At 38.6% G+C, this 23,982-nt stretch overlaps 2 protein-coding genes across 2 annotated transcripts in view; one reads left to right on the top strand and one right to left on the bottom strand.

Moving 5' to 3' along the window:
* LOC144976823 (uncharacterized) overlaps positions 1-12,723 on the top strand; it is a gene marked incomplete at its 5' end in the record, with an annotated part of 32,158 nt that extends 19,435 nt beyond the window's left edge. Inside the window, 2 exon segments of the mRNA XM_078921306.1 lie at positions 2,573-2,737; positions 7,923-12,723. Of these exon segments, the coding sequence (XP_078777432.1) occupies positions 2,573-2,737; positions 7,923-8,092 (335 nt within the window). The 3' untranslated portion in view covers positions 8,093-12,723.
* On the bottom strand, positions 9,827-23,744 carry LOC144976824 (putative transporter slc-17.2). Its single transcript, XM_078921307.1, has 3 exons — positions 23,645-23,744; positions 22,528-22,766; positions 9,827-14,405 (listed from the first exon to the last, which is right to left on the bottom strand). The coding sequence occupies exons 2-3, from the start codon at positions 22,729-22,731 to the stop codon at positions 14,175-14,177; spliced, it is 435 nt and encodes a 144-aa protein (XP_078777433.1). The 5' UTR covers positions 22,732-22,766; positions 23,645-23,744; the 3' UTR covers positions 9,827-14,174.
* Positions 23,745-23,982: the final 238 nt, after the last annotated feature.

The raw sequence follows: 23,982 nt of genomic DNA, 5'->3' as shown, positions 1-23,982 counted from the left end.
GAGTACAGTATCGAATGAAATAGTTCTTTCCCGCGAAATTGCGGGCTTTTACTAGTATATATATATATATATATATATATATATATATATATATATATATATATATGTTATTATATATCGCTGTAATCAAACCATTTCTTTAGATTTTGTGATGTAAAGGAAAAATCAGAATGACAATTGTCGGTTGCATCTGAACGAATGTGACGATTTTCCTATAGGTTGTAAGGAAAGGGTTAAGGCGCTTGTAAAACATTCAGGTCATATCAACTCCAGTAAAGAGGAAGAAAATGAAATAGAATAGTAGTAAGAATTACAATTAAAGCACCCAAGAAAGGTAAGACAAAATGGAATTGTTCAAATAGGAAACAGATGTAGATTCCAAGAGCACACTATCAAAGTACTTAGTTTAAGATCACCTTAAAGTCTCATCCAGACACAAGCACAAGTCCCTACTCAAATGTTTACATATCATATATAATATGTAAAAAAAAACATAATACAGTGCGCGCATAACATAGAACCTCACCCAGTCGGATTGAATTAACATTTTTGAAATTGACAATATTATTTTGAGTTGGTTTTGAAAATATTGTCAAACCTGCAAATAAGTCAACGTTGACTTTAATTCAAGCCTGAAAATGTAGACCGCATATATTGGGGAAAAAATTGCACAGGTCCTTCTCTAAAAAAGTAATAAATAACAGTGGATACAACACTTTCAGGAAAAAACTAATATAATATGGAGTATGACGAGGATGGTGATGATGTAAAAGGGGAATGATGAAAGTGAAGGATGGTAACGGAACTATTAGGAAGGTTGTTGTGATGATGCTGATGGTGATGATGATGATAATGATGATGTTGATGATATTGATGACGATGATGGTGACGAAGACTACGATGTAATTAGTGCACATATGTGTGTGAATGAGTATATATTGTGTATGGTCTTTATAATATTGTATTGTTGTAAATGTGTAACAAAATGACATGCCACTATTATTATTATCATCATCATCATCATCATCATCATCATCATCATTATTATTAATGGGCCTGCATATATGAGACAGGGTACAATCCACAAAGATTATTTAAAATCTAAAATCTTGTGTTTAATACATTTAAAGCCGGGGCACTGTCAATTGAAAAGTACCCCTCAAAAATCCAATAAGTATATCAAGGTATCAAAATGAATTAAGAAATTATTGTTGAAGATAGCTGAATAATAAACACAGCAAAACGAATAAATGAATAAATAAATAAATAAATAAATAAATAAATAAATAAATAAATACATATATAAATAAATAAATTAATTAATTAATTAATACGTTCTGTCCTGTTAACCAAAGTTATTCCTAAAACTACAAACAACGTACGCGTCTTGTCTCGTTCTACATGTTACATGTTGCTGTTTGTCAGGGACCCCCTTAAAAGCCCTTTGAGCTCCTTTAGTAGATATTACGCTCTATAAAAGTTCAAGCACAAGTTTTTACAATCTCAGTGGGAAAAAGTTAAGTTCAATTTTAGAGTAAAAGTGAACCCTACGTTTCAAAAATTAATTTTGCCTCAGCGAAGTCTCTCATTATTCCTCCTCCTCCTCCTCCTCCTCCTCCTCCTCCTCCTCCTCCTCCTCCATCTCCTCCTTCTGCTCTTTGTTTTCTTCGTCTCCCCTCATGTTATCTTCATATTAAAATATCTAGTTGGTGATTATTTATTATTATTATTATTATTATTATTATTATTATTATTATTATTATTATTATTATTATTATTATTATTATTATTATTATTATTATTTTTTATTTTTTAAAGGGTTTTACGGCGCTTGCAACACATTAAGGTCATATAAGCGCCAGTAAAAAGGAAGAAAATGGGAAAGTAAAAAGTTTTAAATTTTTAATTTAAGCACCCAAGAAAAGGTAAGATAAAAAAAAGGAAATTGGTTCAAATAGGGAACAGATGTAGATTTCAAGAGCACACTATCAATTTACTTAGATTGAGATCACCTAAATGTCTCATCCAGACAGAAACGCAGGTCCCAGCTATGAGGAACACACTCAAATGTTTACAAACCATATGTTTTTTAAAAAATCCAAAAAAGTACATAACAGAGAGATGATTTACAAGGAAAAAAAAATAACATCTCCCAAGACAATAACTATGCATTCGACTGTTTCCCTCCCAGGACAAAACCAAGTAATCTCATTGAAGACACAGTATGTACCTCCCTGCCCACTATGGGAGGTCAGGAACCCCACCCAGGTAGTTGGTGAAGGAACGACATTGTCTTCTTCAGCTCTTACAGGGGTCCATATAGTTCAGACTGCAGAGGTTTGTTACAAGGCCAAAAATTATCTCTTGCTGTGTATGACTAAAGGCTAAGGAAACGCATCCTGACAGAAATGCAAGCCGAAGTCAAGAGTCGAACTGCCGAAAGGCTTGAATAACCCGGACAAGTGTAACTGCCAAACCCAAAAACTGCAGCGACATGCATCTACCCCCCCCCCCCCACCCCTTTTCAATCATGGTACCTCTGAATATAAATCTACCCTTTTTACGTAACCAGAAATTGACACGGAGGTTGAGGCAACTCGAGCGATGGTCATTCTGGGGATGCTGTGTGGTCTGGTAGGTGCTGCGGCGGTCGTCGTCATGGCCGTTTTTGCCATCCTTGACAAGGCAGCTAACAGCCTTATGCCCATTGTGTGTTTGGGAGCTACTGCTGCAGCTTGTAAGTACTTGTATTTATGACCAACCATTTTAACATGGTAGTAACTCCTAAAATGGTAGAACCCCGGAGTGGTATTGATGCAGAATTCATTCTACATTTATTTTGTCCCTTGATTCATTGATTAGTAATAATAATAAAAAAGTAGTCCTTCAGAGCCATTAGCCCCATGGAGCCGGAGTTTATCCCGGTTTCTATCGCGTGAAAAGGACAATTGTCTAGCGCAATGTACTTTCCGCCAAATTTAAAAGACTCAGCTACTCATTCACTGCTGGATGGACAGGGGAGTCGGAAAAAAATCTCGACCGCACCCGGGATCGATCTCGGTACCTTTGCTTGTGAAGCAAGTGCTCTTCCAACTGACTTATCGGATCGGGACCCCCATTAGGATCTGGGTGTTGAGGCTTATGTTTCTATGAATGCAGGAGGTATGCGTTTTGCCACCCATATACATAGTTAAGCCGTTTGAAATTTTGTACTTCACGGTCCCAGGTTTGAGAGTTATTTTTACCTAGATGAGGGTCATTTTAATAGATCAATGTTTGAAGGACGAGTTTTCCGGCCAACATTTTAATACGTTTTTTTTTTTGTTTTTTTTTTTCAAAGTATGGCAGCATTGGGGAATAGGAAAAAGTAGTCGTTCAAATTTAAGTCCCATAGAGCCAGTTTCTATAGCGTGAAACGGACAATAGCAATTGCTCGCTATCCTTTGGATAGGACGCTAGTCTATGGCAAACTACTTTCAGCCAGATCTAACAGACCTATTTACCGCTGAATGGACAGGGGGTAGGAAAAAAAATCTCGTTTGTGCCAGGGGTCGATCTTGGTACCTTTGACTGTGAAGCGAGTGCTCTATTACCTAGGCTATCGGGACCTTAATTGTGAATTAACTCAGTATTTAAGTCTTTGGTGTAAAGAACAAGCAAAGACAATCCCAAAATATATGTCTATATCAACTGCGTCTCGATTCACTGTCGAGGAATGGTTGCTTTTTAAGGATGATTATTTTTTTCCAGATTTTCTTTCCCGTTTGTCTAGCACTGTTTCACATTCAAATTTTTAGATGTGTATCAGTCATTTGCTAACTGATTCAGTAATATGAAAACAATAGGATCTGAAAGGCCTAGAAATCAGAGTATATAAATCTTATTCGTGCCAACTTCAAACATATTTTAAAATTTATATACGAAATTTTACATTCTTAATAGAGTTTTGGATGTTGTAGAAATAAGCCCTCCAACAAAAGGTGCATGGAGGGCGATGTGCACCACATGAAGGGAAAGAGCGCCCGGTGGCCAGCTAGAAGTATAAATAAAACACAGTGAGTTAGATCAATAAAGTGTAAAATTGTGTTCTATGAGTGAACAAATAGTCGTCATATCTATCAACATTATAAATCATGGCCGCCATCAGCATCATCACCATCGTCGTCATCAGACCACAACTTCATTGTCATCATCATCACCATTGTCATCATCACGTAAAACTTGAGATTCTTCGAAAGGATTATTCACTATCTGCTCAAAGCGCTTTGCACTGGATACATGGTATAAGGCATGATGTATGTAAGCCGCTATTATAATTTCTTCTCGATACTAGCCAACTACTCTTTTTACACCCGAGTATGGTTAGAAAATAAAAGTAAAGAGATTTTCCCAAAGAATAAACTTTACGCAGTATTTTGCATAACCCGAGCTCGCAAACCAAGCTTGATCAGAGGAAGGCGATGAGGAAATTAAAGTAAAAGGTTTGATCTACGTAATGAGTCTTTACACTTCCATAGAATGCCCTATATTAGAACCAAAAGAAGATGGTCATCACCATTGAAAGTTAGTCAAAGTCAGGGGAGTGGTAAGATTACTTCATGCAGATAGAAAATGTCCAACTGTTATTCATAGAGATATGGTTGCCACATCTGTTGACAGTGCTTTGAGCAAAAAACATGAATACCATAAATATATTAGTTTCTTTAAAGGACGACGTTCTAGCCTTGAAGATAACTCTCGCTCCTACAGATATCGATGACCTGATACGGATGGATAGACGCTATACGATCAAGGAAATGACACCCATCCTAGATATTTCTTCCAACTATTGTGCATGATATTATCCATTCTAATCTTTGCTTTAAAAAGGCTTCTGTGTTGTGGGTTTCCAAACAGCTTACTGAAGGTCATAAGTTGCAAGGATTAATTGCCTTTCAAACACATTAAGAACCTCCAAGTAAAATCCGAGGGACACGACAATAGTTTCCTCAACCATACAGAGCACAACCCCTGATCCTAAGCGGGATTGAATGATCTGAAAGAATACGTCATCACCCGCAACAATCACTCACTCACTCAATCCCATGACCGGATGATCGTCGGAGGGACTTGCGTGAAGCAGAAGTTACCGTCTTCCTCCATGCCTGCCTCTTGCTAGCCCTGTGTAGCAGATTCAGAACCGACATCTCTGTCCATTCTTTTATATTGTCCAGCCACATCTTCCTTTGGCGCCCTTTTCTGCGCTGGCCTTCGACTGTGCCCTGAAGGACTGTCCTGCTCAGGCTATCGTGTCGAGTAAGGTGTCCAAACCAAGACAGTTTTCTGCACTTCACAGTCACTAGAAGAGGTTCTTGTGGGCCTGCCCGAGCTTTTATTTCTTCCAGGACGTCTTCGTGTGTGCGATGCTTCGTATATATAACACGCGTAGTAGTCTTCTATAGCACTTGCTTTCAAACGCCCTTATGCGCCGTTGTGCATCCATTGTAAGTGTCCAGGTTTCGCATCCGTACAACAAGGTTGACACCAGTGATAATTTATACAGTTTGAACTTTACATTAAGATCCATGCTACTTTTCCAAATCTTTGTTAATTGAGTCATCATTGATATTGTCATTGCAATTCTCTTTCGACTTTCAATTGTGCTACACCTAGATATTTGAATGTCGTGACCTCTTTTACTTTTTCATTTCCCACTTTGATGTTTGTGTTGCTTTCTGCGTTGCTGTTCGCCAAGATTTGTGATTTTCGGTACTTATTTCCATTCCATATTGCGATGCACATTCAGCTAGGCAGTCTGTTAAGTCTTGTAGTTCTGGTCCTGTGCCTGCCAGTAGGTCAATATCGTCCGCAAATCTTAAATTAGAGAAAGGGCGGCCGCCGATGGATATCGAGATGTGGTAACCCTCCAGCACATCTTGCATGATCGCTGCCAATATTTGCGCCTGGATATGCTCTTGTCTTTGCTTTGTTTATGCTTGATTATAGCGTTAAGGTGTCAAGATATAGTCAAAATGATTATGTACTTGTCCATCAGGAGAATGCCACGTGGTGGTTCTTTACATCTTATGTGGATGTATTGTATTGGCACCTGTGAGGTTATGTGTCTTGGCGAAATCAAATAGTCTCAGGCCTCTATCATTTGTTTGTTTGTATCCGAAACGACCAACAGTTCCAGACCATTCTTCATATGCATCGGGTCCCACTTTGGCATTCCAATCACCTTGCATTATGAGGATATCCTTGTTCGGTGCCTTTGCTTGTGCAACAATCAGCGGTACTCCAAGGTACTAGGGGACCCGAATTTCGGCACTGGCCCTAAGGTAGACACTCTTAGAGAGCCTGTTTTCAAACCTGTTTTTCACTTAAATTTATGTTTTCGGACACGAAAACATTGGTATCATTTTAACCGTCTGTTTCACCGACTTTCCTACTTAAGATTGGGTGGAAATTTTTGGGTTTTTTCATGCGTAAACTATAATTGGCGAGCAAGCTATCCACCATCCTCTGTATGAAACAAGGCATGGTAACATATAAACATATTATATTTGGGCTGAATAAAATTCAGAAAAAGTGTAGAGTAGAGCGAGCACTTGTATCAATCATGATGAGAAAAAAAGGGTATGAGAAGTGCCAGATGAGAGTTCGCGGGGTTTGTTAGCCTCGTTGTCGTTCCCACGGGTGGTTTTTGGGTTTTTCATGGTAGTAGTAGTTGGGAGATAGTAGTAATAGTAGTAGTATAGATATATAGTAGTAGATAGTAGTAATATATAGAAATATGTATATTGGTTAATAGATTAGTAAAGAGTGTAGAGTAGAGTAGTAGTAGTAGTAATATAGTGAGTAAGATATAGGTAGTATGAGTAGTAGTAGATGAGAGTTGAGGGGTTTGTTAGTGTTGTAGTTAGGTAGTAGGTAGTAGTGTAGTATTGATATAGTATTAGTAGTATAGTATATGTATAGTAGTGTGGAGAGAGCCGTGTGATTGATACTAGATTGAAAGCCATTTTGTGTGCTGACAGCTCTGTGGTGTCGACCACTGCTGTCTTTCTCTCGGCCGGGCGGAGGGTGTCGTGTCAATTGAATCCCGAGTTCGGCACTGATCCAGTGACGTTTTATTCTTTTGTTTTCATCTGGTGCTTCTCCATAACCCATTTTTTTTCATCAAGCCACCGCCAACGTCTGGTTCTGATGGTATCCGTGCCAATTCTAGTTTTCTGGGGAAAAAAATACTCATTCTTAATTACATTGGGCATTATTAGGACACTTTGTAGACATTTGGCGTGGAAGACTTCATCTTTGATTTTGGTTTTAATGGTTTTACAGCGCTTGCAACACATTAAGGTCATATTAGCGCCAGTAAAAAGAAACAATATGGGTCAGTAAAAAGTTCTAGAATTACAATTAAAGCACTCAAGAAAAGGTAAGACAAAGGGGAATTGGTTCAAATAGGAAACAGATGTAGATTCCAAGAGCACACTCCTAAAGTACTTAGTTTGAGATTGAGATCGCCTAAAAGTCTCATCATAGGTCCCCAAGTAGAGGAATATACTTAAATATTTACAAATCATACATATGTAAATAAAACGTAAGCCAGTGCATAACACAGAGATGATTTACAAGACAAAAAATATCATCTCTCAAAACTAACAATACATTTGACAGTTTCCTTACCAGCTAGGGTATCCGGCCAGGGCCAGGACAAAACCATATAATCTCATCCCAAGACAAAGACAGATATCCTGCCTAGACAATTCATATTTATGTTCTGTTGTATTGATTATCTTCCAATATTCTGAACCATACAGCTGTACACCGACACATTAACCTAAAATAATTTAACTTTCGTTTGTCCACGCCCACGTGCAACATAACAAAAAAGCCACACATCATAATTTTCTTACATTTTAAAAAATTCCCAACAGTTGTCTTCATCATCATCGGCGTCATCATCTTCGGTGCCAAGACCTACGAAGACGAATTTAAGAAAAGTGACTATGATCTAGATTACTCCTTCGCGTTATGCATTGTGGGAGGTATCCTGCTTCCTATAGGAGGAGCTATCGTCATGTTCATGGGTGGAGCCAAGAATTGATACATTTTTTGGTAAATTAATTTATCAAAGGGTCAGATGCGAACAAAGGAAAACTGTCGAAGATTTCTGCTAATGAAATAACCCCACTTCAAAAGTTTGTTTATTTGGTGTTTGGTTGTTTTTTTCTAATGGAGTATGTATGGGATTTGCAAAAAATGCACGGCTCAGAAGAAACAATGGAAAATAGCAAAATTATCTTGTTAACTATCAACCACTCTTTAACTGTCTCCTTACCGGCAATTTTCCGGATTGTCCCCAAAACTCCAAACCCAACCTATACAAAAATAGATTTTTTTTCACTTAAACGTAAAATCGGTTTGTTCTTGCTATACATTGTTTTGTGTGTCTTTTTGGGGGTTTTTTTGTTGTTTTTTTTTTTTTTTGCTAAACGAGCTCTTCAACACAGTGTTAATGTACTTCAACTATGGCAAACATTTTTGTTCAAATATTATGATGTACAAAAGAAATTAGAATGAAAAAAATGTTGACTGCGTCTTAGGGAATGTGACGATTTTCCTATGGGTGGTAAAGAGGGGGTTAAAAGGTTTTGTTTTAATGCAGCGTGTGGCAGTTGCGACATTTAGGGCATTTCAGCGCCAGAAAAACGGCTTAAATTCTACAGTTTTGATGCACAAAAAAAAAAACACTTGGAAAAAGAGTAAGAGAGGAGGAAAGAATAATGAATGTCATCTTATATGATAGGACAGAATTCTATAAAGCACATGTCTCCCCTTTTAAGAATTTCATTACCTACCACTTATCTAGACCAACCTACCATAGAAAGAAACGTTGAACTGAAAACATTGAAACTTGAAGCCGTTTCGATGAATGTGGTAATAAAAAGTTTAACAAATATCTCACAAAGAGCAAAAGTGGTGATCTGAAGAAAAGTCAACATGTTCAATTTTCGTGAAAAGTTTCCTCTATAGATGTGAATCTGTTTTGAACACATTAAATTATTGAAAATGTCATTGCTCCTTGCGGTATGTCATCCTGAGGCTTTGAACTGAGTCCATTCATTTTCGTCTCCTGTTCGTGAATAATCAGTGTGTCATATATAAACGCTACACATTTCTGTAATGTATTCACAATAAACAAATGAAACATACCATCTAACAAAACTAACATGTAACCAAATACGTTTATATTCAAACATTATTTTGTGAAAGCTTATCATCCAAAAGTATTCTTAAGTCAATAACTAAGAAACTCCGTGTGTTGTTTCACTTCGTTGGTGGGAAACTGACAGAAATTTTAACTCCGAAATATAACGTTCGCTTTCGGTTCCTGTTCGGTTCTGCAACTAAAAACTAGTGAGTTTCACTCACTTTGCCACGATAAAACAATAGACCGACAGAGGGAAGATCAAATGGAAAACTAGACAGACGGGAGATGAAAATGAATGCACTCAGTTTGTAGCCGAACACAAAATTATAATATGAACACAAAATTATAATATGATTATGTAAACTTTAGATTTTATTGTCTGAGAGAATTTAATGAGAAGTAATCACCCAGCTGAAAATAGAAAGCTGCCAAAACTCGAACCAAATTTAAGTGATACTACAAATAAATATTATGAGCTAGAGGATGTTTACCGACTTGACACGGCCACGGTCAGACATAGACACCCTTGATGTGCTATTAGCTTTACTACTGCACTCTGGAAAAACTCGTATTTGAACATTTGGGAGTCATTGAAATCGATCGATATTTGAAAGACAAGTTTGTTTGTTTTTTTTGCCCACATCGTTTAATATATTTTTTCAGAGCAAGGCAGTTAACTGGTTAAAACTTATTTGGCTTCTTTTATATCGGGCAATATCAATTTAACGTGCTCCGAGCACTTTACAAAAGCCCCCTGGTCAACAGCAACACGTAACATGTAGAACGAGACATGACGCCTGTTAGGCGATATTAGATTTTTTTCCCGATAGAGACAAACGCTGTTAACGGCCAGTTTACACCTAAGCACGGTGAGAGAATGTGAGTAAAGAGCCTTTTAAGGGGTTCGAACCCAGGACCTTCCGATCCAAAAGCGAGTGTCATACCTTAAGACCACAAAGCTGAACAACCTTGCAGAATTTTTCCCGTACCTGTATTCAGTCTCGGAGGTTACTAAATTGATATCATATTCGAGGTGAATATATGCTAAAAAATGAATACCATAAAATTTAAATTAATGGAATTGTAATATCAGATGTTCGCACTGTAAAAGAAAAAAAAACAACTTTACTCATTCTTTCCAATAAAGCATTATCCATATGTAATACATACTAATGTTAGACAATAATTTTTAATGTTTCGTACCGTTCACTTGCGTTATAATATTAGAATCGAAACAAAGACTGTATGTTCTTTGGGTGGGTTTAATACTGATCATAGTTAGTTGCGTTATCTAATATTTCAATATGTTTAATAATTCTTTGCTGATTTAATTAAAAGATCATCTTGTATTTTTCATATCAAATGAGTTTAACCCTTTTCTTACCAACAACAGGAAAAGTGTCGCATTCGTTACGATTCAACTTACATTTTGGACATCGTAAAATTTGATGAAAAATCGTTGTTATAATAAAGGAACTTAATACCATTATGTAATGCTCGTTTTGCTGCACTAAATAGTGTATAGTATGCACATATTGCTTCTGAGTTTGAGAGTAAAGAAATTATTGTTTGTGTTGGATTGGTATGGCATTTCAGGAAAATGGCCAGGAAGGGGAGAGTTAAAGCATATACTCCTAAATAAAACCGTTAACAATGTTATTTTATCTTTTGCTATATTTAAACTGTCGCATTTTATTGCTTATAAATTCAGTTTTCAGCATTTTAATCGATTCGACGTAATACGTTTTAAAATGGTGGGGAACAAGTATAAAAATGTCCCAAATAAACTGTTTTTAATATAAATTCGTGTTGTCTTATATATATAATTATTGTACAACTACTACCACCACCACTACCACCACCACTACCACCACCATTATTACCACCAATATCACCACAACTACTCCCACCACGACCACCACCACAACAACAAGAACTAATACTACAACAAGAACTAATACTACAATAACAATAACTACTACTTATACTAATTGATGAACTCAATAACTTCCGATTTGCGCGCGTACGAGTATATTCATGATTCTTGACCGTCGGATAGCCGGCCAACCTGTTATTTACTTAGGTGTGCGATTACGTCTACCCCAGATGACCGCAACGACTCGTGGTTCGTGCAAAATTATTTAATTACTCGCATGTTTAATTAAAAGTCCTTTCTTTTTTTCGTTATGCGGGTTATATCAAAGTCGTTCAAAATCACGATCAAGTTTCAAAAGTTTCCAGACTGTAAGGACTGTAGTATTAATAGCATGAAAGTTGCACCGCTTGTAAAAAAAACAACAAATAATGGATGGGAATAAAGTGTGGAATAAGATGTTTTTTGTCCATCTTTCCCCTCTAAGGAGCATACTATTTCCTGCCAATCAATGTTTTTGTTTATTCATCTTAAAAATGCCACTACCACATTTTCTCATTCGTCTGTAGTGTTTCATTCATCCTGGGTTTTTTTACTAAGGGGAAACCTGAAACGTCATTTTACATGTTTTCGAATATTAACTTGAAGCTTACATTCAATATCACATTGTTTTATATTTCTATCAAAGTTACACGATTTTCAATACGAAAAAGAAATCACATTCGATTTATTTCCAAAGATTAATTGAATCCTCCAATCAATCCTGACTTGAATGCAATGAATTCCATACAGGAATCCCACAATTTTAGCAAAAAAATGATGCGGTGGTGGTGGTGGTGGTTACAATAGTGGTGATGATGATGATGATGATGATGATGATGATGATGATGATGATGATGATGTTGTGGTTACAGTAGTAGTGGTAGTGATGGTGATGTGCTGATGGTGGTTGTGGTAGTAAAGGTTGTAGTTGTGATGGAACTTATGATAATGATAATTTGTGGGATCGAAGCACAATTAAATACATTAGAAACTCAACTAGATCAAAGTGGAAAAAGGCAACGCACAGTCATTACACAAAATTGAGGAGAGATTTGGGGGTGTCGACAGATGGCTTCCAAATTTGAGTTACGTCATCTGAGATCTTCAATTTTGTTAATATACAATACGTTTATTAAAACAATTCTCGAATTAAAATTTCCCACCTTATTCTTTTGAAAATGTGTTCCATGTATAAAATTCAATAAGTAGGTTCGATTGTTCTAAGATTTCAGACACCCAGCATAAACACCAACTATCATAAAAAGTGTAAAGACTGCAGGCTTCTAAATTGTTGTAATAATTTTTTTTCTTGCACCCGATATATTCTAACTTCTAAATGACACAAACAAATTATGTTGATAGAAGTCTTATCTCTTTGAGTATAGATTAAATTTTCATTGTCTAAACTGTCCCGATATAATACCGCATTGAAGCGGCGAGTTACATATTTATTCTGCTTGTCACAAATCATGAAATAACGATTGGTGTTAGTGTTTTTTTTCTTTTTGAAATGAATATCTGTTTTTTATTTTATCTCGGAAAATTCATGAGTAATGCTTTTATTCAAAGCTTCGCTTCTTACTTGAATAAAATATGGTGAAATAACGTTCCTCTCTTGTATGTCTTATTTTTTATAATGGAAACAAACGTGTAAGTAATTTTAGGTTAAAAGGTATATCAATTGGTCAATTGGTTTTAATACGTTTGTCGTCTGTTCGACTTAGGAAGACAAAGGGGAATTGATTCTATCTACTAGGGAACAGATGTAGGTTCCAAGAGCATACCATCAATGTACTTAGCGCCCCAGTACCCCAGCGCCCGTGGCTCGGTCAGTTATGACCAATTGGCACCAGCACGTGTTGGTAAGTACTGACCTACAGGTGCTGACCAATATCTACTCCGAAGTCTCATCCAAACACCAAAACAGGATCCTACGAAGATTGACACACTCAGATGTTTAGAGAGATGATTTATAATGAAAAAAATATCACCTGCCTTAACTAACAACATACATTTGACTGTTTGACTCTCAGTACTCTCAGCAAAGAACCCCGGCAAAGTCCAGGAGATAACCAGAAAGAAACTGAGAAAACAGATATTATAGGGGAGGGGGATAGACGGCACAGCAAGTGACCTCCTACCCACCATTGGAGGTCAAAGACCCCACCATTGAGGTCAAAGGCCTCACCCAGAAAAACGTTGCCCCGGGCTTGAGCACAATTTTTAAGTTGACGTAAGAGCTAAGAGAAGGCGAGAACTAAAATGACTATTATAGCAGTTCCATTTATATTTGCATATTTTTTTGTAATATTTAGCTTTTAATGTTTTTATTGATGATCTATCAATCATGAAGCGAAGGTATTGATGGTATACGATTAAGTATAATATACAGGTTTATACATTGAAATTTGTATGTTATTGTTATTATGGGTTTTACGGCGCTTGCAACACATTGAGGTCATATCAGCGACAGTGAAAAGGAAGAAAATGGGATAATAAAAGTTATAGAATTACAATTAAAACACCAAAGAAAAGGTAAGACAAAGGGTAATTGGTCCAGACAGGAAATATATGCTGATTACAAGAGAACATTAAGTACTTAGTTTGAGATCAGTGCATAACAGAGAGATGATTTACAAGGGAAGAAATATCATCACCCAAAACTATACATTTGACTGTTTCCCTCTCAGCCAGGGACGAGAAAAAAAACATGATAATCTCAAGATAAAGACAGAAAGCAAGTTGGAAAACAGATATTATAGGGGGGATAGAAGACACAGTTAGTACCATAGATTAACTATCATAAGCACCTCCTTGCCCAATTTGGGAGGTCAGGAACCCCGCCCAGTTGCCAAGAACTCGTTTGAAAGGGTTTTTTTTTCCAAGATGAGGATCATTTTAATCGATTTGATCGATCGATATTAGAAGGACGACTTTTCTGGCCAAAAGTTAAATAAGCGTGTTTTTTTTTTTCAGATTACGACAGTATAATATACAAGCATACAAGGCGATAAGAAAATCTGCACTAAAACCTAATGTTTCACTGGAAATTATAGGTAATCACTCTCTTTGAGATTTCTCTAGAATTGCATTCCTCGATAAAGCCCCTTTCTCAAAGCCACTCTTGGAAACGATGGGGGTGCGTTCCCCAGGATTTTCTACGATAGTGGTGCACGGCTCGAGTGCCCAAGGTTGAAGAGCTCCTGATCCAAATAACAGGTAAATAACCATCGAGAAGACTTCGATAGCAATGGTGATGTTGAAGATAACCTGCCAGCTCTCTCGGGTTTTCTGAATGATACATAGAATAAAAGAGGGTTGGGGCGATAGAAGTGATGTGAAAGACGGGAATGTCGAGGAATTTTGAAGTTAAAAAAAATAGTTAATACTGATGATGATGATGATGATGGTGATGATGATGATGATGATGATGATGATGATGATGATGATGATGATGATGATGAAAAAATAATAATAATAAAATAAATAATAATAATAGTAATAATAATAATAATAATAATAATAATAATAATAATGATGATGATGATGATGATGATGATGATGAGATGATGATGATGATGATGATGATGATGATGATGATGATGATTAGGAAGAAGAAGAAGAAGAAGAAGAAGAAGAAGAAGAAGAAGAAGAAGAAGAAGAGGAAGAAGAAGTAGAAGTGGAGGAAGAGGAGAAGGAGGTGGAGGAGGAAGGGGAAAAGAAGAAGAGGAAGGAGGAGGAGAAGAGGGAGGAGGAGGAGAAAAGTATATTATAAATGTAATTCATTCACGCCATATACGGGTCAGACATCGTTCCAAGAAAGTCGATTCCCTCAACAATCAATCCACTCTTTACTCTTATCAAGCCGATCGACAGGCTGTTTACTCAAAGCACAGACTACCGTCCTGTATCTATGACTCAAAGTCTCCCACAGCCAGGCCACATTGTCAACGTTTAACCCTCTCCTTACCAACCACAGGAAAATCGTCACATTCGTTACGATGCAACCGACAATTTTCTCATTCTGATTTCTCTGGTACACCACAAAATTTAAAGAAATGCTTTGATTACAGCTATAAAAAACTAAACACTGTGTTGTGGAGCTCATTTTGCCGAACAACATTATGTATAGAATGCACTTGTTACTATTTGTTTGAGTAAGAAAAGTCTATTTTTGTGTCGGGTGGGTGTGAGGTTTGGGGGGAAATTCTAAAAATGGCTGGTAAGGAGAGAGTTAACTCCGATTATTTCTCCCAGCTTATAATTCCAGAATGAAATTGAAGAACGGTGTTCCAAAATTTAATATAAGTCGACTTTCCCACTATTGGAGATTATCTTTCTAGCAAATAAATTCGAGTAGGTATATTTTAGTATAGTATTGTAGGGAGCGAAAAGACGAATGGAGTTTTGGACGAACTGAGCGGATTCTTCATCTCTCTCTCTCTCTCAAAAATCACGAACTGATAACAACAAGAAGCTAAGACCTCTGATCAAACTTTTCTCTTTTATTGTCATTCAAGTTTCATTAAATTACTATCGTTTGTGTTTAATCATTTTGTTCTTAAGTGATTTCGAGATCCTATACTGGTGACTAGTGCGGAGCGGTCCCAAGCATGTTTAGGACCGCCGGTTCTACGGTCCCTGGGAAATGTGAACCGCAAGGACCGGTTCGAACCGGTTCTTTTTCGACATTGGCCATTCACAAGGATCGCGGGACCGTCAATGAACCGGTTCTTTTTTGACATTGGCCAATCACAAGGCGTCCTTGGGACCGCCATACGATAGGAACCGGTCCTGCAGTAGATGGCTGTCGAACCGCTAAGTGTAAGTAAGAGCGGAGAAGGCGTGTTGCCTCAAAACATGAATATAGTGCTATAACACTATCCATTAAGCATGTGTTTGTGTGTGCGCGAGCGCGCGTGTGTGTGTGTGTGTGTGTGTGTGTGCGTCTGCGAAGATTGATGGAGCGGGTTGGGTCAATGTTAGGGAGTGAAAGGAAAAGGGATTGTTAATATTTTGTGTCTGTGACATGCTGGGCCAAAAGTATGGGAAGTGGGAAGAGTTTGTTTTGATTTTTTAAATTATTATTTTTTTTTTGGGGGGGGGGGGTTGTTGTTATCTCCATTCCTTTTTTCTCTTTTCGTGCGGCTGTGTGGTCTTGTGGTATGACACTCGCTTTCGGATTGGAAGGTCCTGGGTTCAAGCCTCGGCGCCTAGTTTAGTCCTTGAAAGACTCTTTACTCACATCCTATCACCGTACTCAGGTGTAAAATGAGTACTTGGTCGTCAACATTGTTGTCTCTGTCGGAGAAAATTGTAACATCGTCTAACATGCGTCATGTTTCGTTCTACATGCTACGTGTTGCTTTTAGTCAGGGACCCGTTGTAAAGCGCTTTGAGCACATTTAGTGGATTTTGCGCTGTATAAAAGCTAACGTTTTTTGTTTCTTTTTGAATAATAAAAAAATTCTATCTTTGGATCGGACGCTGTCTATCCCAAAGTACTTTTCGCCAGATCTAACAAACCCAGCTACCTATTCACTGCTGAATAGACAGAGATCAGAAGAAGAAAAAGCTCGACTGCACCCGGGATCAATCTCTGGCCCCTTGCGTGTAAAGAGAGTGCTCTATCAACTGAGCTATCGGGTCCCCCAAATAATCTAATGGTGGTTTTTTAAAATACAGACGTTATAATTGTTATTTTTGAAGAAAGCTATAGTATGTGAAACTTGCATCATTTGATTAGTTAAAACACCAAACGAAATAAAAATATTATTGTATCATCAAATGACAACAATGCGAAAGAAAGGAGTGGTGACAACAGATAGCCAAAAGAAAAAAATCGGACCAGCTAGGTTCGAAACACACACACACGAACACACACATATACACAAACACACATCTTATAGTAGTCACATTCATTTCAAAGAATAACCCATCAGAGAAGAGGGGTGATGTCGTCAAAATAGATCATTGTCATTGCGATCATTAGTGTGTAGTAACTTAGGAAATTTACCCCGAGTAATGGAATCGTCCAAGGCGTCTCGCGGCCCCTCTTACCTCACGACACACACAAGATGGCGTATGTGCAAGAGGGGGTTGGTGCGATTAATTAAGTGGGATGGGTGGTTAGGCGACCTAGGCAAAAGAACCGAGAAAATGACCGAGAAAAGACAGTAAAGAACCTAGACTGTTCAAATAGAAAGATAAGAAGTGAACCGCCAACGGTTTTTCAAGTTGGGACCGGTCCTCCGGTCCCAGCTAATGAACCGTGGGACCGGTTCTTGGGACCGGTCCTCAGCGCGGCACTACTGGTGACCCCGACGTGCTTTTTTAAGCGTCTCATATTTATTTTCATGTGGAGGGTTTGTGAGTACTGCCTGCATTTCTTCTGCAGTGTTTACATCTAGAGTGCTAACAATATAGTCGTATTTTGCTTGGTCTTCTGTGATACAGCGAGTGTTAAATTGTGCTTCAATTCTTGCGAACCAAACGTCTGGTGACTTTGTCCAGAATTCTGGCAGTTTTAGTGAGACTGCCCCAACCGTGCTTTCACTTTGTTGGGAGGATTGGAGGACAAGGAGTTGTTGCAAAAGGTCAGAAAGTTCGTTTCTTTGTTCCGTGTTCAGCGTCGGAGTCACCAGTATAGGATCTCGAAATAACTTAAGAACAAAATGATTAATGAAACTTGAATGACAATGAAAGAGAAAAGTTTGATCAGAAGTCTTAGCTTGTTGTTGTTATCAGTTCGTGATTTGTGTGTGTGTGAGAGAGAGAGAGAGGGGGAGAGAGAGAGAGAGGAGAGAGAGAGAGAGAGAGGGGGGGGGGGGAAGATTCCGCTCGCTTCGTCCAAAACTCCATTCGTCTTTTCGCTCCCTACATTACCCCCCTCCCAGCTGTATACCAGTGCCGCGCTGAAGACCGGTCTGGACCGCGGTCCGACGGTCTTTTAGCTGTGAACCGAAGACCGTCCCAGAGGGGAAGACCGGCGGCGGTCCTCACTTCTTATCACCTTTCAACTAGTGCGGGGCGGTCCTTGCAAGGACCACGGTCCTACGGTCTCGCGCCATAGACTACTACTTCCCCAGCGATTCGTTGCTTCGGTTGCCTATCTTCCACCAATCACCACCCATCCCACTTAATTAATCGCACCCACCCCCCTTTGCCATACACTAAACGACACAGACGACCATGCAGGCAGACGACCACCAACCTCCACTCCGCAAACCGCCCTTTCGTGTGTGAGATGGGGGGAACAGGAGGCGCACGCCTTGGACGATTCCATTATACGGGGTAAATTTCAAAATTTACTACACCATAATGATCGCAATGACAATGATCTATGGTGAAGGCATGACCCCTCTTCTCTAATGGGTTATTGTTTGAAATGTATGTGACTACAAAAGATGTGTGTGTTGTGTGTGTGTGTGTGTGTGTGTGTGTCGAACCTAGCAAGTAGCAAATCCGATTTTTTGTATTCTTTTGTCCATCTCTTGTCACCACTCCTTTCTATCGCAGTGTTGTCATTTAAAATAATACAATAATATTAAAATTTCGTTTGGTGTTTTTACTAATCAAATAATATGAGTTTCATTAGTTTCTTCCTTCCAAAAAACCCAGTTATAACGTCTGAATTTTAAAAAAGTCCAATAGAATATTTGGGGACCCCGATAGCTCAGTTGATAGAGCACTCTCTTTATACGCAAAGGGCCAGAGATCGATCCCGGGTGCAGTCGATTTTTTTCTGAATCCCTGTCTACTCAGCAATGAATGGGTAGCTGAGTTTGTTAGATCTGGCGAAAAGTCACCATCGACCCCTCTTATCACCTCATCCACCCCCTCTTATTATAACTTCACGTCTCTCTCTTACTCTTCAATGCTCGCTGCCCTCTAATGTGTGTGTGTGTGTGGGGGGGGGGAGGGGGGGTAGGAGTTGCGTGTGTGTATCAACGCCACGAACAACTCGATCAACGCCTTGGGCGATGCCATTATCTCCGTTAATGGGGATAAATTTCAAATTTTATTAAATTATCGAAGTAACAATGAAGTACGGTGAGCAAATAAAGAAGGCATCACCCCTCTTCTCTAATTAGGTTACAATTTGAAATGAGTGTGACTACTCCGTGTGTTTTACTCCTGTAGGCCACGGTTTTCATCGTGTAGCGGTCTTTAACGGTTCAAGAATGAACGATCCCACGCTCTAAAAGGTCAAACCGGTTCGAATTTCCAACAGTCTCTCAGGAATGTTCAATGTCGAAAAGGACCGGTCCTAGGACCGGTCCTTGCGGTCTTCATTTCCCAAGGACCGTAGGACCGTGGTCCTTAAGCTTGCCAAGGACCGCCCCGCACTGCTGTATACCACATAGTTTACAGCGCTAGTCTTGATATCGAGGAGTTCGCATTTACTCTCACCGTTCCCCTTTACAACGGCACTATGACGGTCCTTATCGAATTTTAGAGACAAATGACAAATAGTTTGTATTAAACATTCAAGGAGAAAAAAAAGAGAAGGTAACTGTAGATCGCCTGAAAGCATCACATATCGCTCCAACAACAATACAGCAAACAAGGAAGCCCAATTAGGACCAGGTTCAGATACAAAACCTGCTTCATTGGAAGATGCGGTATCGGACAAAACATGCCCAAAAAGAGACGTTACAATTACCACCAGGTCCGGTAGACAGTCAAGGCTCCCTCCTCGATATCAAGACTAGAGGTGTAAACTATGTGGTATACAGCTGGGAGGGGGGTAATGTAGGACACGAAAAGACGAATGGAGTTTTGGACGAAGCGAGCGGAGTCTCTCTCTCTCTCTCTCTCTCTCTCTCTCTCACACACACACACACACACACACACACACACACACATACACACATCACGAACTGATAACAACAACAAGCTAAGACCTCTGATCAAACTTTTCTCTTTTATTGTCATTCAAGTTTTATTAAATTACTATCGTTTGTGTTTAATCATATAGAATCAACCGACGCAAACATTTCTCTTAAAAGTGATATCATTTTGACGTTGAATCAAAATGGAATAGTAGATGCAAAGAGAGACTATACGGAAAATAATCCCCAATCTCTCAAAATGGGAAATACGGGAGAACACTTGTTTTGGATAATCTTCAGTTGAAAAATAGTCGAGATATAGGCAATCAAAACATGATTTATTGCAATCTTGGCTTGAGATAAAGTTAAACATCTACACAGCTCTTTGTCATGTGACTATTCGGGCCACTCTTGGAAATCCCATCGGCAATACTCCTGATAACAAATACGGCCCCACGCCTCATTTTCGTGTTTCGACGCTGTTGGGGGGGGGGGGGGGGGGGCGAGAAATATTAAAGTGGCACATTTGGGGAGCAGGCACTGTTGTAAGGTAATTTAAAAACCTGTGGGTATCATCGTCGCCTTCGTTATCTCATTGCCTGTCATTGACCCAGAATCTACATCACATTACAATACGACGACAACCAAAAGAAAGTGAACTGTGTTTTGGAGACCTTGAGTTCAATCAGAATAAGACGAGTCTCGGATAAAAATAAGACTTACGATTCATCAAGAAACGAAATAATCAAAAGTACAATTAAGAGATATGATTATAACCGAATGATAACAGCAAGAAATGAAGTGAGTAGGAAAGTGCCAGAAGACAATAGAGAATAAAAATTTCGCGGTGGCAATTTGGGCTCGAACCCGCGACCTTACTGGTACGACAACTTTGCCTGGTCGAGGAGGGCGTGACTCTACCGTATGAGCTATCCACGATCCCCCAAAAAAGATCGCTTTTAACCCTAGTCTTTATTAGAGCCTTCTCTCCCGACTACTTGAGGTCATGGGTTCAAACACATACAAACTGCCGTAGTTGACCAGTTTAACCGAAGGTGGGCTGAGATGCGGTTTACAGCTGCATTCACATATTACACATATTATCGTAAATCAATGTATCAATTTACAAAGATCAGTTGTTATCCAAACTTGTCACCATTCTAGTTTTGTTTGTTTATATAATAACCCAACAATGCTTTATGGCGTATAAGATACTTCATATCAAATACCTAATTGAATCTGTAGAATATGAATGATTTCCACAAAATAGCACCACAAGGACATAAACAAATAACTTACATTCCACATCTGACTGTGAATGACGAGCTCTGAACATCTTGATGGATTTTCTATGATTGACCCAACCTAATCCGCCTAATTATTTTTACTAGTCACAAACAAAATAGGCAGAAATATACGAGCCATTGTATTAATCAGACCATAAACGTTTCCAAGGTTGCACATAGTTTTGTGTTGTATGTTCGGCGTATATTCGACGCCGTAATTAACGTAACACTTTTCGAAATGTTTCTATTCATTCACAATTACAAATGATTGTATGAAAATTCGACAGTACGATAGATTGTCTAATTTTGTAAAATTTGACACTTATTTATTGTTATTCGATTGACCCGCGTCTTTTTTTTTTACGACAGTATAAAGAACTCATGTCAAAATCTAACACTGCAAAATATATATCTATACTAAAATTATCAGTCCAAAAATTCAGGGTTTCTCGACAGGGAATCGGACATAAGAACCCTGATCACCTCTGACTCAGCCCAACCCTGCAAAATTCGAAGCTACGCTGGAGATTGGAACGAAACATGCAAGCAATCAACGACACTGTCTGTAAATTTCGTTAAATTAGAGATTAGCTATGGACAATTAACAACACATTTTTGACAGCACAATTGCGCAAGAGCTTTTGGGACTCCAACAAAGGAACGAAATTAACGTCACTCAGCTCTTTGTTGTTATAGCCAGCCATTCTATGAGTTGTCCCCACTAAATTGTATTAATCAGACAATAAACGTTTACAAGATTGCACATAGTTTTGTGTTGTATGTTGGTACGCTATATCCGGCTGGCGGATGTTTTGAATACTTTAAGCGCACAGCATCAACTTTCCGGTTTTTTTAATCTATTCATCACAGAAAGTGTGATAGCTACTTTCTGGCTACATTTCATCCTTTTCAGGACTTTGAGGTTATATTCTGTCAAGATACATCCATGAACAGCCGTTGCTTATTTAAGCCAAAATACCTTTAGACGGCCTCCCGCTTAAATAGAAATAAATTAGATTAATTATAAAGACAGCGAACCGAAGGCCCAGTGCAATGGTAAGCCATTCGGTGTAAGAGGTGAAGATCGCGGGTTTGGATCTAAACGAAGAAACTGATATATATACTGGTATGTATATATTACTTTTTTGCATAGCTTTTTCAGCAGTTCTATCGCAGACGAGCTGTAAAATAAAGCTTTCACCTTTCAAATATTTGAGACTCTGTCAGAGAAGGCCGTGAAAACTCAAATTTGAACTTAAGATTCTTAAGAACTAATATTTAAGATCCACTCACCTCTGTGATATAGGCGGTGAAAACCGGGATGACGAATGCTGACCACATGGAAAGGGCCTGGCCCAAACTGGCCACAAAACCAGCGTGGGCAGGACTCAAATCTCCTGGGTTCGCCATGAATCCACTGTAAGTGCTGGCAATTCCCATCGCTACACATGCGTAGAGGACGAATACGCTAACCCAGGAACCTTCGGGCAACATCATGAGGACCACAAGAGGCACAGAGCACAGGATTTTGGCTGCGGATAAGTTGAATAAATGGGCAATCATCTTGGTATTACGAGTGAAGTCTAAAAGTACATTAACAGGTAAAATTACAACATGTGCTTAATCTTTGTCTTTTGAAATTCAAGATCCTACACCCCTACAACCAAGACAATGGAAGACGGCCAGTTTGGCTTTGGACTTCAGCTGCCACCAAGCTAAGATTTACAACAATAAAACCTACATTTTAATGAATGCTAAAAAGATCAATGTAATGGACACTGATAAAAGTCCAAAACATTAAATTGTGGTTAATGAAAAAAACTGGAGAATGTCAACAATTTTGTATATTATTTTGGGACAAGAATAGAGACAAATGAAAAATCGATCTCTGATATTCAAAAGAGGACAGCACTTGTCCAAACAATATTGACAAAAATGAAAAGTGAAAACATCCAACTGTAAATGAAAGTGTAAGAACGTGCATATTTCCAACAGCATTATATGAATCACACAAAAAAAGCTGAGAAGAAAATCAATGCATTTGAAATGAAATGCTACCGGAAAATTCTCCAAATTCCCTGGACAGCAAAGAAAACTAATCAAAATGTGAAAGAGTCCCTGGGCAGTAGGTGTCACAAGTGGAAAATATCTATATGGCATTTTACCGACCAACGACAGCCATTAAAAACCGGGTTGACACGCGATTACTCCCCTTGCGAAGGGCGCAAATTTCACACCTACATTAGAGCAAACCCTAATCTACCTTCATCGGTCAAACTCCGCCAATACCGGACAGGTAAAACTAAGTTTGAACATCTGGAAGACAGGCTCCATCACGCTATCTTAAAAAAAAAAAAACAAAGACCCACGTGGGAATGAGCAGGACGCGCTAGCATTATAAAATACGTACCTTACAACAAGGCGGTTTTTATCCACAAAAATATATTAAAGAACGGACATGTTTTATCCTGTTCAGCGGTGTGATATTCATTAATAAGGGATTTCAATCCCATTCTCAGTACGGACAAACAAGACTGTCCAACCCCACCATTGCATTCAAACGCACCCCCTAAAACCAAGACATGAGAGACGGCCAGTTTGGCTTAGGACTTCATCTGCTACCAAGCTAAGATTTACAACAATAAAATAAAAATGAATTCTCTCTCTCTCTCTCTCTCTCTCTCTCTCTCTCTCTCTCTCTCTCTCTCTCTCTCTCTCTCTCTCTCTCTCTCTCTCTCTCTCTCTCTC

Source organism: Berghia stephanieae, chromosome 7 (genome assembly GCF_034508935.2).
Source record: "Berghia stephanieae isolate SIO BIC M18660-M18661 chromosome 7, UCSD_Bste_1.3, whole genome shotgun sequence".
NCBI lineage: Eukaryota > Metazoa > Mollusca > Gastropoda > Nudibranchia > Aeolidiidae > Berghia > Berghia stephanieae.
This window is presented reverse-complemented; position numbering and strand designations above follow the sequence as displayed.

Bases quoted from the DNA above. Each gene is read 5' to 3' on its own strand.
- LOC144976824 (XM_078921307.1), bottom strand. From the start codon at position 22,731: ATGATGTTGCCCGAAGGTTCCTGGGTTAGCGTATTCGTCCTCTACGCA. The intron at 14,406-22,527 runs GTGAGTGGATCT...TGTATCATTCAG, and splicing joins TCACCGCCTATATCACAGAG to AAAACCCGAGAGAGCTGGCA.